General features: G+C 43.2%; 1 protein-coding gene across 1 annotated transcript; it reads right to left on the bottom strand.

Annotated features, from left to right (window-relative positions):
- Nucleotides 1–4,917: 4,917 nt before the first annotated feature.
- On the bottom strand, nucleotides 4,918–8,583 carry Tmem215 (transmembrane protein 215). The gene is made up of 2 exons (XM_029475880.1): nucleotides 8,340–8,583; nucleotides 4,918–8,142 (listed from the first exon to the last, which is right to left on the bottom strand). The coding sequence occupies exon 2, from the start codon at nucleotides 8,071–8,073 to the stop codon at nucleotides 7,366–7,368; it is 708 nt and encodes a 235-aa protein (XP_029331740.1). The 5' UTR covers nucleotides 8,074–8,142; nucleotides 8,340–8,583; the 3' UTR covers nucleotides 4,918–7,365.
- Between the last annotated feature and the right edge of the window lie 6,894 nt (nucleotides 8,584–15,477).

The following is a 15,477-nucleotide window of genomic DNA, read 5'->3' as shown; positions in this document are numbered from 1 at the left end:
CTTCTTGTTCTTGTTCTTGTTCTTGTTCTTGTTCTTGTTCTTGTTCTTGTTCTTGTTCTTGTTCTTGTTCTTGTTCTTGTTCTTGTTCTTGTTCTTCACCTTAGAAGCATTTAGATTTACTCTCTCAGTCCATTTTGCAGTATTTGCTCCTGAGCTAGAGATGGAGAGTCACCACTGAGGTGGCTGAAAGAGCAGACAACAAGACAGTGATTGGCTGTCTGAGGGCTTTGTGGGGCTCTCCCCAAGCTGGGAGGCTTGCACAGTCTTTTCTTTGCCTCTCTGGTGCTCAAATCTGATTGTCAACTTCACTGATTGAGAAGCATTTCGGAGAATAGGAAACCACATTTCTGAGCATATCTGTAAACACGTCTTCAGAGATGGTAAAGGGAGAAGACCAGCTCTGAGGGTGGACAGTACTGTCCCATCTTCTATCCTGGGTTGGGCTGGAATTGGGAAAAAGGCAGAAGTACGCACGCATGCACGGTATGCAAGGTACACACCCAAGACAGACATTTCCTCAATGTCCTCTGGCTGCTGTGATGTGTGCTGTCTTCAACACCATGATCCGTTTAAACCTCTGAAAGTGTGAGCCCAAATACACAATTCTCTGTCAGATGTTCTGTTCCACATCTCACACAACCTCTTTCCCAGTATTCAAAGATGTCTCTTTTGCTGTTGTTCAAGATCTCTGTGGTCCCTATGGCCCAGGAAAAAGAGTACTCAATACATTTTTATGTAGTCAGATGATGGAGAAATTCACAAGACAAACTAGATAGGTTAGAAGTTATTAAGACTGACTTTAAATCGTGCCCACAGAAATTGCTAAACAGTGCCATCGCCACCTTCCAGAACAATTGGGCTTTTCTGAAACACAAACCACAGTCTCACTTCGGAGAAAGAACTTCACTGGGAGTCGAGGGTAGCTGAGAGCTGGCAGCTCAGCTCCCCACTATCAACCTGAGAGAGCATCCAGTTTATTTTGATGATGCCTGTTAGATATTGTCAGAGGGAAAACTTAGCAGAGGGGCAAGACTGGGGATTCTGTTTTGTTTACATACTTGCAAAATGAACGTGAATATCATTGATTTACACTTGTTTCTGGTTAGGACTTTAAAAGCGTGGTTTTCTCATGCTCTGTCCTTGTCAAGTGTTGGGTGCAACCAATGACACCTAGAGAACAGGCGATGACAGTTAGACCAGCCACGGAGGGAGGGGAGGTGTTCTGCAAAGGTGTGTCTCTTCTCCTTGTTATGTGAGATATAGTTCCTCCGTATACTAACAGTATACTGAATCGAAATTAGGATCTCAACCCACAGAAGCCTATTTTCACCCACGTTATTGCAGATTATAGTTAATATTAAAAGGGAAATGGGCTTTTAGTGTGACTAAATGTGCAATTTGGAGTTTTCACTGAGCAAGGCAGGATGCATAGTAGAGGAAAAGGGGAAGAGAAGATGGATTAAATATTCCTTTCCTTAGGGAGCTCTTAGAGAGAGGCTCTGTGTGAGCTGTAGGTCATAGTCGGGAAGTCAAGAAGCTGCCGCAGGGGCCGACAAGATGGCTCAGTGGGGAAAGGCATTTGCTGCCAAGCTGTTGACATGAGTTGTTGATTCCTGGGACCCACATGGTGGAAGGAGAGAGCTGACTCCTATACGCTGTCCGTGGACCTCCACAAGTGCTCTGTGGCAGGCAGGCACCATTCCCATCCTACCCAATGCATTTTGTTTTATTATCTATGTTTCAAAATAAAATATCTCTTTGTACAACATGATTTATATATTTTCTCCTCCTTCAACTCCTCCCAGATCCTCTCTGCCCCCCATACCTACCCAGCTTCATGTTTTTTTCCCCTCAAAAACAAAACAAAACAAAAATAAAAAATTAAAAGAAACAAAATATGCACAAGACAAAAGGTACCAAAATAAATAAAAATTTATAAACCTATTTTTAAAATGGAAACTGCTGAGGAGGGTATGAGGAGGGTGTCAGGGCACAGTAAAGAGTGGACCTTTGGAGTGCTTCCTACAGTCTAACCACTTGTGCAGCAGATGACTTCCCACACTGAGTGTTGGATTATAGGCACATGATCCTATTTTCAATGCCCAACTTTGTTCCTATGGTTTTGCCTCAGACTGAAGACCAGTGTTCAGTTCCCCATTTCTATGAAAAATAAGAAGGGATGGATTGTAAAAATGTGTCTTTTCATTTAGCTTTCAGATTTGGTAGATGTGTCAATGAGCGCATGAGATGTGAAGCCACATGTGTTATGTTTAATAACGGGTCCATTCTGTAACTTTAACTAAGGCATGTTACCAAGGATACTAAAAGGCTGCTGAGCTCTAACCTGGAGTTAGATGGAGGAATGAGGGAAAAGACTCCTAGCTGGAGTCAAGCCCAGAACCAACTCACCAAAGACTGGAGACCCAGTTGATGCCTGTCTTGTGAGCATCATGCTCAGACAGAGAACTCCTAACTCAAAAAGCTGACTCCCAAGTGCCCTAAATCGAAGGCTTTTCTAGTGCTGACATGGCATTCAAAAAGCGTTAAGCTTTGTGGCACTTTACATTTATGCTTTTTGGGCTAGGGATGCTCCTCTAGTCTTAGCAGACATCCCCAAATCTAGTAACTTCAAAATCTAAAATACTTATTATCCCCAGACTCCTGGGTCAAGGGAGCCAACATGGATGCACTTTGGGTTGGAGTCTGTGGAATGAGACCCTGTGAAAGGCCAATCACAGCCCAATGGTGCTTGCTATAGTTTAGATTTGAAATGCTTTCTCACCCCGCATCTCTCTCCCCTAAAACTTCATAGGTTAGAGGCTTGTTTACCCAACTTGGTGCTATTGGGAGATGCTGGGAACTTGAAGAAGATAGTGCCTAATGGAAGGTCTTCCAGTGACTGGGGACATGTCACTGGAAGGTTATTGGGACCCCAGCTTCTTCCTCTCACTCTAGTTTATCCCAGACATGAGGGAAGACATTTTACTATGCTGTCTGGCCCTTGTCATAACACCTTGACACAGGTCCCCAAAGCAATGGGTGCACTGACCTTGGACTAAAACCACTAAAACTGTGATTTGTAATTAACATTTGCCATTTATAAACTGATTATAATCTCAGGCCATTTGTCAGAGTAATAGAAAACTGACAAACACAGCATTTGCATGCTTTTATATCAAGCTGAGAACAGGCCAACTGGAATTCAAGCCTTCACTGAGATTTTCAGTTGAGCTTCAAACATTTGTGTGTGTTTCCATCCCCTCTCTAGCGTTTTGTTTTGCTTTAGTTAGGAACTGAAACACAGAAAAGTCCTGGTTAGAGTTAGTTGAATTTCTAAAATTTCAGTTCACCTATAAGTTACTATTACATACATATGAAATATAAACTCTATGAGGGAAGTACTTCAACAAGAGTGCTTTGGAGTATGAGAAATTACCACCAGTTAGGCCTATTTATTTGTTATTTCTCTTGTTGGACATTGTGCTTTGAAGACTAATCTTGCTATAACCTAGTTGTGAGAAGCAGTGTTCTGAAGAACATCTTATCGTTTCTCCACCCTGCATCTTCGAGCCACATGTGTGAAGAGAAGGCTGAGCAGCCATATGAACAGTCACACACATCTCTGCCCCCTCTGCAAGGAGACAGCTTTTCCATGGTAAGTTTTCATTTCTGTGGGCATATGGTAAAACATCAATACTATTTATATAAAGTCAACGATAAGGAATTGCACGGTAAACTATGGAACCACCAAAATGGCATATCAACACAGTTACTAAGTGGTGCTTGGGAACAGTACACAGATAGGGGAAAATGCTCTGGAATTATTTAAAGGAGAAAAGGGAAAGACAAGCAGGCTGCTGTAATCACTCCGATGTGTGTGCTTGTGGGCGAGGTCTGGAAGATGAGGTGGCAGATTAGAAGCAATGCAGTTCTGTTAGGACACTGGGAATCTGAGTTCTCAAAACTAGTTTCTTTTTTCCTAGCAGGGTCTCATGCAAACCAGGCTGTCCTCCAGTTCTAGCTGAAGACTGGGGATGACCTTGAACTCCTGATACTCCTCCCTCTGCTCCTTTCCCACATGCTGGAATTACAGGACCATAGCCACCATGCCNAGGAAAGATATTTTTCTTTAATATGACAAAACTAATAATGATGGTCAAGAGAGTAAATTCACCAAGTAGTCGATGCCGTGGTCTCAGAAGGGTGTCACTAATAGGTAGAGATTAGAATTTGAAGAAGAGAAACACCATTAAAGGAATTCACTCTCCGTTTCTGTTTGTCAACTCAGGGGATGTTAAGATCCATAATACTGAAAACATTTCGGAGGAGTTGATAAGCAGAGTTGGAGGAGAACCGGAAGCTAACTGTATCTGGACCCCTCCCCCAAGCTGACTGCAATAGAGAGTAAATGTTGAAACAGTTGTCTAATGTGCTCCAGCTTGGGTGTCTTGGCTGAATTCACATTTAGGAATCAAGAAAGAGGCAGATGGGAAAAGAACCTGGGGTCCTAATGAGTAGGAATACAGAGCAAGGGAAACCGAATAGAGAAATTTCCAAAGTAAAAAGCCTATTTAACATCAATCGGAAATGAGTATCTGGATGAATAGTCAAGACAGGAAAACAAGCACCTGTTTCACTTGATATCATCAATTAGGGAGTTCTTAAAGGCTTCCAGGAGCAAGCCCTTTGCTTCTTGTGTTAACATTAGTAATTTCCTGAGTCTGTTGGCTTTGCCCCCTTTCTCCTGCCTCTATTTTTTAAAAAAAAGAAAAAAGATAAAGAAAAACCAACAGGCTTACCCTGAATAGTACTCACACAGTTGATTAGGGCATCAGGCTGCCTTGCTGTATAGAGGAAGGGGTGGCCCAGTGGAAGATGCTAAGAAAAATCCACACAAGACACAACTACACATTTTATTCTTTGGGGAAAGAAGGTTAAATCTCTCAGCCCAACATTTGCAAATCATTCTTTTAGCACAAAAGAATATACCCAAGAGCGTGTATTTAGATAACTTCAGTATTTTAAATAGGTAAATGGAAGATTTTTTTTTCCTGAAATACAACTTGAAAATGTGATTTAAAATGGCTAATTACTTTAAATCGGTACTTGTCCTGTGACTTGGAAATGGGACTCTGTGCACACATGTGCACATTATATGAAAAATTAAAACTGTTTCCAGAAGAAACTTTCCCAAAATCCAAACCTTAGCGGACACTCCAGTCCTCGTCTCTCAGACCCACGTAAGACTTGCTGAGCCCAAACAACCTTCGTCTGTCTCCTCCCGTCTAAAATTGCTTACAGTGACAAACACAACAGGGGGAACTTTCTGCTTTCAAAACAGATATGGTGATTTTTTTTAGGAAACCATCCCTCACCATCTCAGGTCTGAAGTCAGTTACATATAGTGCAAAGCTGTCTGCTAGATTACTTTGGGCTACACCAACATTTACATTTTTTCTCAAAAAAAAACCTTTTAGCATCAATAAGTTTCAGTTTTATGCCCGGGAACGCATTGGTATCTAATAAATGCTAAATATGTCGTGCTGAAACGCGCCTGCTTTCGTAGTCTGCAAGTCTTTTGAGTAGCAGCAATTTAATCCATGTTGCATGATTTTGATCATGGGTTGCATCACGTGGACATGCATTTTGCTGTAGCTTATTTCCTGCAACATACAGTTTCTGTGGTGTAGCATTTGAGATCATCCCACCTGGGACTGAGTGGTGGAAACGTCCAGTGTGCAGACCAATCCGGCCCCATTCCTCTGGGAAGCTGAGGGGTTGGAAGGTGAACTTTGTCCACGATCACACACCTTATTTTCTGACATTGAGGACTGACCAGAAAGATGAAATCCTTTTGATCTTAAGCATCATTCAAGAATTAGGATTTTTAAGAGCATAATCCTTAAGAGAGGACAGTTGCCACACTTAAGAATCAACAGGGCTGGATTTAAAATACTTAAAGATAAGCCCCCATTTCTTTTGTCCCCGATTCACCTTTTGGGAGAATGTAACTAAAACTATTTGATATAAAAATGAGAATTTAAAATTCCCTGAAGGATATAAGATAATCCTAATTCTCAAGCCTAAATTTATCACCATTCATATATATAATTCAACTATTCCACAAGAAGGATAAAATGGCATTTTAGCTGATTATTCTTTTTATCTGTTGCAATTAAACAAGACAAATAGGAAAGACATTTTAGGATAGCATGATGATGTTTCTCCCCTCAGCCACAAAAAAAAAAAAGGTGGGAAATAATGAGAATTTTGTCATGTAAATTTCTCTGATCCAGTGAAGTTAATAAAACAAGGGCTTCAGAAAAATCTTATAAATTAACTCTTGTTTCATTGCATTCTCGTCAAGGTTGGGGGAGGGGCGCTGTTGAACAAATGAATAAATGACAAATGAAGGCTTAACCATGTGTCTCATACAAAGTTTTCATAGTGCTCAGGACTAATGGATTGACCTGTAGTCTCACACTTTAAAAGGGATATAGTAATTCCTAGTACATGCCTCCCAGAAATGCTGAAGGTACTTTGTAAAATGTGTTTCACAAATTGATAAAAAGAAATCCTAATCTAACGATATCACAACAAGCCATTTTGTACGTGGTAAGGAAATACATCAGTGTGAATAAATATTTTAAAAACTTCAGATAAAGTCCCAGCAACTCAGCTCAAATGAAGACTTTAAGAAGTAACACGACCACCTAAAATATTAACGTTTCACATAGCATAATCAACACTTTATTTGAAACCATGATCTTGTCAGAGGTCGGGATTCAATTATACATTTCAACAATTTTAACTCCCCTCACTCCAAAACCCATCCCATATCAGGAGGATTTACCTATTCTGTCTTGATTTTTATGTCTTTCAACAATTACCATGTGTGAAAAGCTATTATCAGGCAAAAAAAAAAAAAAAGCAAAACAAAAACCAAACCATATAAAGGAACATACAATTTTCCTTCATGTTCTTCAAACACAAAGCAGCCGGTTTCTGTGTGAATAGCCCCTGCATCATTTGACCCCTGGCAGCTAACACTCCCTAGACTCACCTGACGGCAAGCACCTTTTGGGCTGTTTTACAAAGCAATCAACATTGTTTAATTTGTTCAGAAGCAAATGGAACTTTCTTCCTGTTTACTGTCTCTTCCCAGTGTCCTTAATTCTCCATACTTCCCTAAACTATGCCCCCAACATGCCTATTTACATGAGTATCAGGCACCAGAGGTCTGCACCCCCATCACATACCGTGCCAGTTTGTAACAGTGTGAAGGCTGTTGGAGCAGAGATTCTCTTCCCTTGGGAGCTGAGTATAGCAATGTGTCTGTCAACATGGGACCCTTGTATGAACAGGTCAGACTATTGTCTCGTGGTCCCACCTGCCTTGGCTCTGGTTGATGTAGCAACAGTATCTGTCATAGGGGCTGTTTTGCTTGTAGGAGCAAACGATGATACTGTCCTGGGGCACAAAGAAGATGCTGTCCTCGGGCTCAGGGCGGTCAGATCTGTCCCAGGCTGAGCACTTGGCATCCAAGGCACTGTAGGCAAGGGAACTGGCCGAGGGGCAATAGCCATCCAGGTATCTGGATGTCTCCTCCTGCCGCCCACTCTGGACTAGACTCTGGCATTCTCCTTCCTCTGTGGGAGTGGGGGTAGTAACGGAGCTGGCCATAGGCACCTCACCTGGTCCCTGTGGGAGCTGCTTGCCTCTGAGGCCTGCCTTCTTAGCCAGTTCATCCGAGCTCCCCTTGCCTGACTCCAGGTCTGATGGGGTCCTCAGGAGTTCCACCACTTCCTTGTCCTTGGGCTTCCGGAAGCAGGGTAACTTGCGGACCCAGAGTAGCTCATTCTCTGGCCACTTGGTGCAGCCTTCGGTTTTCCTGGCCAGAGCAATGGCAGCGATGCCTGGTAGGCAGATGGCTGGCCCGATGGCCAACAGAGGGATGTTCCCCAGAGTTTCCCCCTTCATGCCAGAGACAGTGAACATGAAACCAAAGACCAGGAAAACACTGACCAGGGCCACCACCAGCCCAGTCCTCGGATTTATATCATCAGGCCGCATCTTTCACTCCATCCAGCTTGGGGCTGCCTGGTAGCCAGGGAGTACCCTTTTGCTTTTTTTTTTTTTTTTCTGTGGGAGGTGAAATCACAGGGGTTAAAAAGAATCCAATCCAACTTCCCACCCACCAACTCTTTCTTGCTATCTCTGACTTCTCTCTCTCCCTCTTTCCTCCCCTCCCTCCCTCCCTCTCTCTTTTCTTCCCCCATCACTATTGCAACCCGTTCTATCTCATACCAACATGTGTCAAAGTATGGTCACTGAGTTACCTGAAGGCTCCTGCCACCTCTCAGTGTCTCCAGAAAGCTTTGTATGGGCTGTCCCTCTGTTCTCTTCTTGGATTCCGAGAGCCAAGCCTGGTTTTCCCCACCGACACTTGCACAGGAGGGGGGGTCGGGGAGGGGAGGAGGGAGGTGGGCTAGAGGAGGAGGGTCTTTCCCAGCCGCTGCGAGTAGGTAGCCAGAGCTCTAGAAGCGGAGCCTGGGCGCAGCGGATCGGAGTGGGCGCGCGGCGCTGCCGGCGGGGAGGGAGGACTCCGTCCGGGCAGGAGGAAAGCGCGCGAGCCTGGCCGCCTTACATCACTTGCACCGCGCTGGGAACAGAGATGGACGCGCGGGGGCGCGAGGGGGTCAGAGCCCAGCGGCCGCGGGAAGCGGCCAGCAGGCGGGTGGCTTGGACCCGTGTTCGTGCGGCTGCCATAAACCGGAGCCCAGAGCTCCTTGCCCACGGGGCAGCTGGTGCACCGTCCTAGTCTGGGTTCCAAATTCAGGATCTAAGGGCTCTGGCGACAACGTGAGATGATGTTGGAGACTGGCTCTCTTGGCCAGTTCCACATTTCCTGAGCAAATGCCCCTGCCCCGACAGCAACCAGGTTCCCCAGGACTGTCTCTGCCTCTGCCTCTCCCAGGCAGCTCCACCAGGCGCAAGATACCCTCGAAGAAGCTGGGTCGCAGGCTGCTTCTGCCTGACCTGAGCGTCCCGGGAGAGCACCCAGGCGGTAGGAGCACGAAGGGCAGGCCTCCGGGTCCTGCCTGTGCCTAGAAGTCACCAGAGTCTCCTCTGCTGGACTCCCATCTTTGCACTTAGCAGAAAGTATCCTTGGAAACTCAATCCCACAGACGTGGTTCCAACCACACTGACTGGAGCCAGGAGGAAGGGCTTCTGGTTCTGATCTTCATTCAGGTTGCCCGCAGGACAGACTTTGGTTTGAGGGTCAGGCCCAACCGGTGACAAGAGACAAGACTCTCCTGTCTTGCTAGTCTCAGTCCAGTGTCTGCCTGCGAAATATAGGGTTCTCTTGTCCCTAGGGAAGATTAGATGTGGTTGTGATCTTTCACCTGGTCTGTTTAAGGTAGAGGAAGGGAATTAGGAAGGCAAAAAAAAAAAAAAAAATACTTTCTTTCATGCCAAGTCTTGACTTGGTGGAAAGAATGTTGACAACCAGACCTTCTCCACCTAGGCTGGCCCTGTGTACCAGAATCAGTCATCAGGAGACTATTAACAACAGATGTCTGAGCAAATGCTATGACGATTACAGAAGCGTAAATTCCTACCACAAGGCTTTGGTGCGTGGTTCCTGTTCAAAATGCACAGAAAGGTACACGCATTCTTTTCTGCTCATATCGTGTGGTTATAGTGCTCTCAGCGCGTAAGGCAGGATCCAAGTCAACAGAGACCTGTCTGTCCGTGTAGATGAGGACTTTGGCTTTATCCACTGAACAGCAAAGAACACTAGGAGGGTTTTAGGCGGAGATTAAGTGTTCACGTTTTTTGACAGATGGTGCCAGCAGATTAGAGGGTGTAAATCTGTGCCTGGAGACTTGTTCATGAAGCAAGGCAAGACAGGACGTGGCCCCAAGAGTGCCAGGCTGAGAGAGGTGTTTGGAAGAAAGTGAGTCTGAAGGATGGTTAAGGATGGGTCCAACCGCCCTGGCTTGAGGCAGAGAGGTGGACTCCCTGGTTTCTCACTTCACCCAGGGATATCAGAGGGCAGGCTTCTTCTCCTTTTTATTCTTTTGTTTATCATGTTTGCCTTTTATATTAAAACTTATCACATAGCTGGCTGCACTTCTGGGCACATACGAATGAAGAAAGGGGAAAAGGCAGACAGCTAAAGTGAGGTGTCAGGTGTGTGGCCATTTTGAACAGGAAAGGGGTAGTTTGTTTGTTTGTTTGTTTGTTTGTTTTTAATAGCATCTTCACTCGCATAGACATCTGCTTTACAGAGATCTGGGCTACAGAGGAGCCTGGAACCCAAGTCTGTCGGTCTGTTTCCCAGACTCACGGCTGCTCTGGAGGTTGGTTTTGTTAAGGAAAAGGGAAGCAACCAGCTCCAATTACTGAACACATTTCTCTCCCGGAAAACCCCTTTCTCATCCTTTACTAATAATACCCACTGTCTTACCCTTCTTCCATGGTAGTTTCAAATAGCCTGGGAAGCTGGGAAGCTTCTAAGCCTCTTTCACTTGTCCTGTCCCCTCAGCTCCAGGGCCATAGTGATCAGCTATGTGTTTGATATTGCCGTTTGGATCATCTACAGACACCTCATGCTCAAATGTCCCAGGCTGACCTCACCTGTTCTCCAAGCTTCTCTTTTTCAGTAAGTCCTATTTATCCCATACACCAACAGCATAGTTGGGACTCTAAAGATGCTTTTTTTCTTTACTCTGAAGAAGTTTTTGTTTCCTTTTTGTGTATTCTTCTCTCATATATTGACTGCAGTTTCCCTCCCTCCCCTGCCTACAATCTCTCCCTCCCTCAGATCTACCCCTCCTCCATCTCCCCTCAGAAAAGAGCAGGCCTCCCAGGGACATAAACCAAATATAGTATAGCAAGCCACAGTAATAGTAGACACATACTCTCACATCAATGCTGGTGGAGGCTACCTAGTAGGAGGAAAACAGACCCAAACGCAGGCAAAAGAATCAAAGATAGTTCCCTCACTCCCATTGTTAGGAAGAGCGCAAGAAAAGCAAGCTACACAACCATATCATATACACAGAGGATCTAGGTCAGACCCATGCAGGCCATTTGAGTCCCTGTTAGTTGGTTCTGTGAGGCATGTTCTTATGATGTCCTTGATCCCCCTGGCTCCTCTAGTCCTTCCTCCCTCTCTTCCACAGGACTCCCCGATCTCTGCCTACCATTTGACTGTGGGTCTCTGCATCTTCTCCCATTAGGTGCTGGATGAAGTCTCTCTGATGACCATTAAGTTAGGTTTCGGTCCCAGCACATCTTGCAGGCATGAAAAACTGTAGGTGGGAGGTTTGGTGGCTAGGTGGCTGTACAAGTCTGCACTCCTACTAGCAATGAGGGAGTGTTCCACTTGAGGTCTTGCCTGGTTATAGAGGATAGCTGGTTCAGGCTCTCCCATAATTAGGCGTCTTCTCTCTGTCACCCTCAAGGTTCCATGGGGTTTCCATTGTACTGGGTCGCTCTGAAATACTTCCCAATTCTATCCCACTCTTGCAGTTTTCTTTCCCTCCACTCCCCACACCTGATCCATTCTGTTTCCATCCCCACCCACCCCATTCCACCCTTGAAATCTATCATGTTTCCCCTTCCCATGAAGATTCCCCACTTAAGCTCCCTTTATTACTTAGCCTTTCTGGGTCTGTGGATTGTAGCATAGTTATCCTTTACAGCTAATATCCACTTATAAGTGAGCACATACCATGTTTGTCTTTCTGGGTCTGAGTGACATCACACAGGATGATGCTTTTGAGTTCCATCCATTTGCCAGCAAATTTCATGAAGTCATTAAAAACAACAACAACAACAACAACAACAAAAAAAAAAAACAGCTGAGCAATACTCCATTGTGTGAATGAATCACATTATTTTTTCTTCTTCTATCCATTCTTTGGTTGAGGGACATCTGGATAGTTTCCAGTTTATGGCTCTTATGAATAAAGCTGCTATGATCATAGTTGATCAAATGTCTTTGTGGTAGGATGGAGTGTCCTTCGGGTATAGGTCCAGGAGAGGTATGGTTGGGTCTTGAGGTAGATCAGTTCCCAATTTTATGAGAAACTGCACCCTCACTAGCAATGAAGGAGTGTCCCCTTGCTCCACATCCTCCCAGCAGGAGCTGTCACTTGTGATCTTGATCTTAGCTATTCTGAAGGTATAACATGGAATCTCAAAGTTGTTTTGGTTTGCATTTCCCGATGGCTAAAAATGTTGAACATTTTTTAAGTGCTTCTCAGCCATTAGTGGTTCCTCTGTTGAGAATTCTCTGTACCCTGTTTTATAATTGGATTATTTACTCTATTAATGTCTAGTTTCTTGAGTTCTTTATATATTTTGGATATTAGCCCTCTGTCAGATGTGGAGTTGGTGAAGGCTGCCATTTTCCCATTCTTTAGGCTGCCATTTTGTCCTATAAGTGGTGTTATTTGCCTCACAGAAGATCTTCGGTTTCCTGAGGTCTCTTTTATAAATTGCTGATCTTAGTGCCTGTGTTATTGGTGTTCTGCTCAGGAAGTTGTCTCCTGTACCAATGTGTTCAAGGCTGGTCCCTATTTTCTCTTCTATAAGATTCAGTGTTGTCTGGGCAGTGGTGGCACATACCTCTAATTCCAGCACTTGGGAGGCAGAGGCAGGTGGATTTCTGAGTTTGAGGCCAGCCTAGTCTACAGAGTGAGTTCCAGGACAGCCAGGACTGCACAGAGAAACCCTGTCTTGAAAAACCAAACCAAATCAAACCAAACCAAACCAAACCAAAACAAAACAAAACAAAACAAAACAAAACAAAACAAAAGCAAATGATTCAGTGTTCTTGGTATTATGTTAAGGTCTTTGATTCTCTTGGACTTGATCTTTTGGGCAGGGTGATAAATATGGATCTATTTGCATTCTTGTATAAGCCAATGTCCAGTTAAACCAGCACCGTTCGGTGAAGATGCTTTCTTTTTCCCAATTATAATTCTGGCTTCTTTATTAAAATCAGATGTCCATAAATGTATGGATTTGTGTCTTGGTCTTCAGTTCAATTCCACTGATCAACATGTCTGTTTCTAAGCCAGTACCTTGCAGTTTTTATCACTAGGGCTCTGCAGTACAGCTTGAAATTGGGAATGGTGATACCTTCAGATGTTCTTTTATTGTATACGATTGTTTTGGCTATCCTGGGCTTTTTGTTTTTTCATATGAAGTTGGATATTGTTCAAGGTCTGTAAAGAATTTGGTTGGAATTTTGATGGGAATTGCATTGAATATGTAGATTGCTCTTGATAAGATGGACATCTTTATTATGTTGATCCTATCAATCCATGAACATGGAAGATTTTTCCATCTTCTGATATCTTCTTCAATTTCCTTCTTCAAAGAAAGGCTTGAAATTCTTATCATTCAGGTCTTTCACGTGCTTGGTTTGAGTTACCTGAAGATATTTTATATTCTTTGTGGCTATTGTGAATGGTATTGCTTCCCTGATTTCTTTCTCAGCCTGTTTATTGTTTGTATATAGAAGGGCTACTGATTTTTTTTTATAAAGTTAATCTTGTTTCCAGTGACTTTGTTAAAGGTGTTCCTCATCAGCTGTATGAGTTTCTGGTAGAATTTTTTTGGTTGCTTATATATACTATCATATCATCTGAGAATATCCATACTTAACTTCTTCCTTTCCGGTTTGAATCCCCTGGATCTCCTTCATCTGTCTTATCGTTCTAGCTAGATCTTCAAGTAATATATTGTATAAATAGGGAGAGAGTGGGCCATCTTGTTTTATTCCTGATTTTAGTGGAATTGCTTTTCGTTTCTTTCCACTTACTTTGATGTTGGTTATTTGCTTGTTGTAAATTGCATTTATTATGTTTAGGTATGTGGCTTGTATCCCATATACTTTTAGGACTGTTGGATTTTGTCAAAGGCTTTTCAGCATCTAATGAAACTTAATTTTACGTGCATTAGTGGTTTTGTCTACATTCATGTCTGTGTAAGGGTGTCAGATCCCCTGGGACTAGAGTTACAGATATTTGTAATCTGACATGTGGGTTCGGGGAATTGAGCCTGGCTCCTCTAGAAGAGCAACCAGTGCTCTTTAAACACTATGCCATCTCTCTAGGTCCTCCAATTTCTTTATGAAGGCACTTAGTGCTATGAACTTTCCTCCTAGCACAGCTTTCATTGTGTCCCATAAGTTTGGGTGTGTTGTGCATTCATTTTCATTGAATTCTAGAAAATCATTAATTTCCTTCTTAGTTTCTGCCTTGACCCAGTAGTATAGAGTTGTTCATTTTCCCTGAGTTAGTAGGCTTTCTGTTCTATCTGTCATTGTTGAAATCAGCTTTAGTCTGGATATAGTCTGATAGGATATAGGGAGTTATTTTAATTTTCTTGTATCTGTTGAGACTTGCTTTGTGTCTGAGTATGTGTTCATTTCTGGAGAGTGTTCCATGAGGTGCTGAGAAAAAGGTATATTCTTTTGTGTTTGGGTGAAATGTTCTGAAGGTATCTGTTAGGTTCATTTGGTTCATTGAATCTATTAGTACCATTATTTCTCTGTTTATTTTTTGTCTAGATAATCTGTCTATTGGTGAGATTGGGTATTGAAATCACATTATTAATGTATGAGGGTCTGTAAGTCATTTAGGCTTTGGCAATGTTTCTTTTACAAATGTGGGTGTCCTTGAATTTGAAGCATAAATGTTGAGAATTGAATTATATGTGTGTGGTTTCCTCTGAGGAATGTGGAGTGTTTTCCTCCATCTTTTTTTATTGATTGGCTTGAAGTCTATTTTGTTACCTATTAGGATAGCTTCAACAGCTTGCTTCTTGGGGCCATTCACAACACTTTTTCCAATCTTTTACTCTTAGTTAGTAACTAACTTTGATGCTGAAATGTGTTTCTTGTATGCAGCAAGAGAATGGATCTTGCTTTTTGCATCCATTCTGTTAGTCTGTGTCTTCTTACTGGGGAAGTGAGTCTATTGATATTAAGAGATGTCAGTGGCCAATAATTGTTAATTCCTGTTTCTTTGGGTTTTGCTGGCATAAGGTTATTTATTGCCTGTGTTTTGCAGGTGTAGTTAATCATTTTGGGTTGGAGTTTTCCATTTAGCACCCTCTGTAAGTCTGGGTTTGGGATAGATATTATTTAAATTTGACTTTATAATGGAATATCTTGCTCTTTTTCCATCTATTTCCTCAACTCTGTAAGTAAAGTTATTCAAAATGAGATCTCTGAAGGGATGCAGGTGGGAACCACTACATATGTCTAGTAGTGAGCACTCAACTGAACCAAGTTCACCACCAAACACAGGAGAACAACCCTACAAGGTTTCTCCCCAGACACATTGGAACAGCAGTTAAGTGAAGTGCAGGAACAGGCTGAGGTCCATAGGAATCACTAGACAAAGACTTCCACTCCCACATCCCAGAGACATCAGCAGGTTGAAACAGCAA

The sequence above is a fragment of the Mus caroli genome, chromosome 4 (genome assembly GCF_900094665.2).
Source record: "Mus caroli chromosome 4, CAROLI_EIJ_v1.1, whole genome shotgun sequence".
NCBI classification, from domain to species: domain Eukaryota; kingdom Metazoa; phylum Chordata; class Mammalia; order Rodentia; family Muridae; genus Mus; species Mus caroli.
The sequence above is the reverse complement of the archived record's forward strand: the minus strand, read 5'-3'. Positions and strand labels throughout refer to the sequence as shown.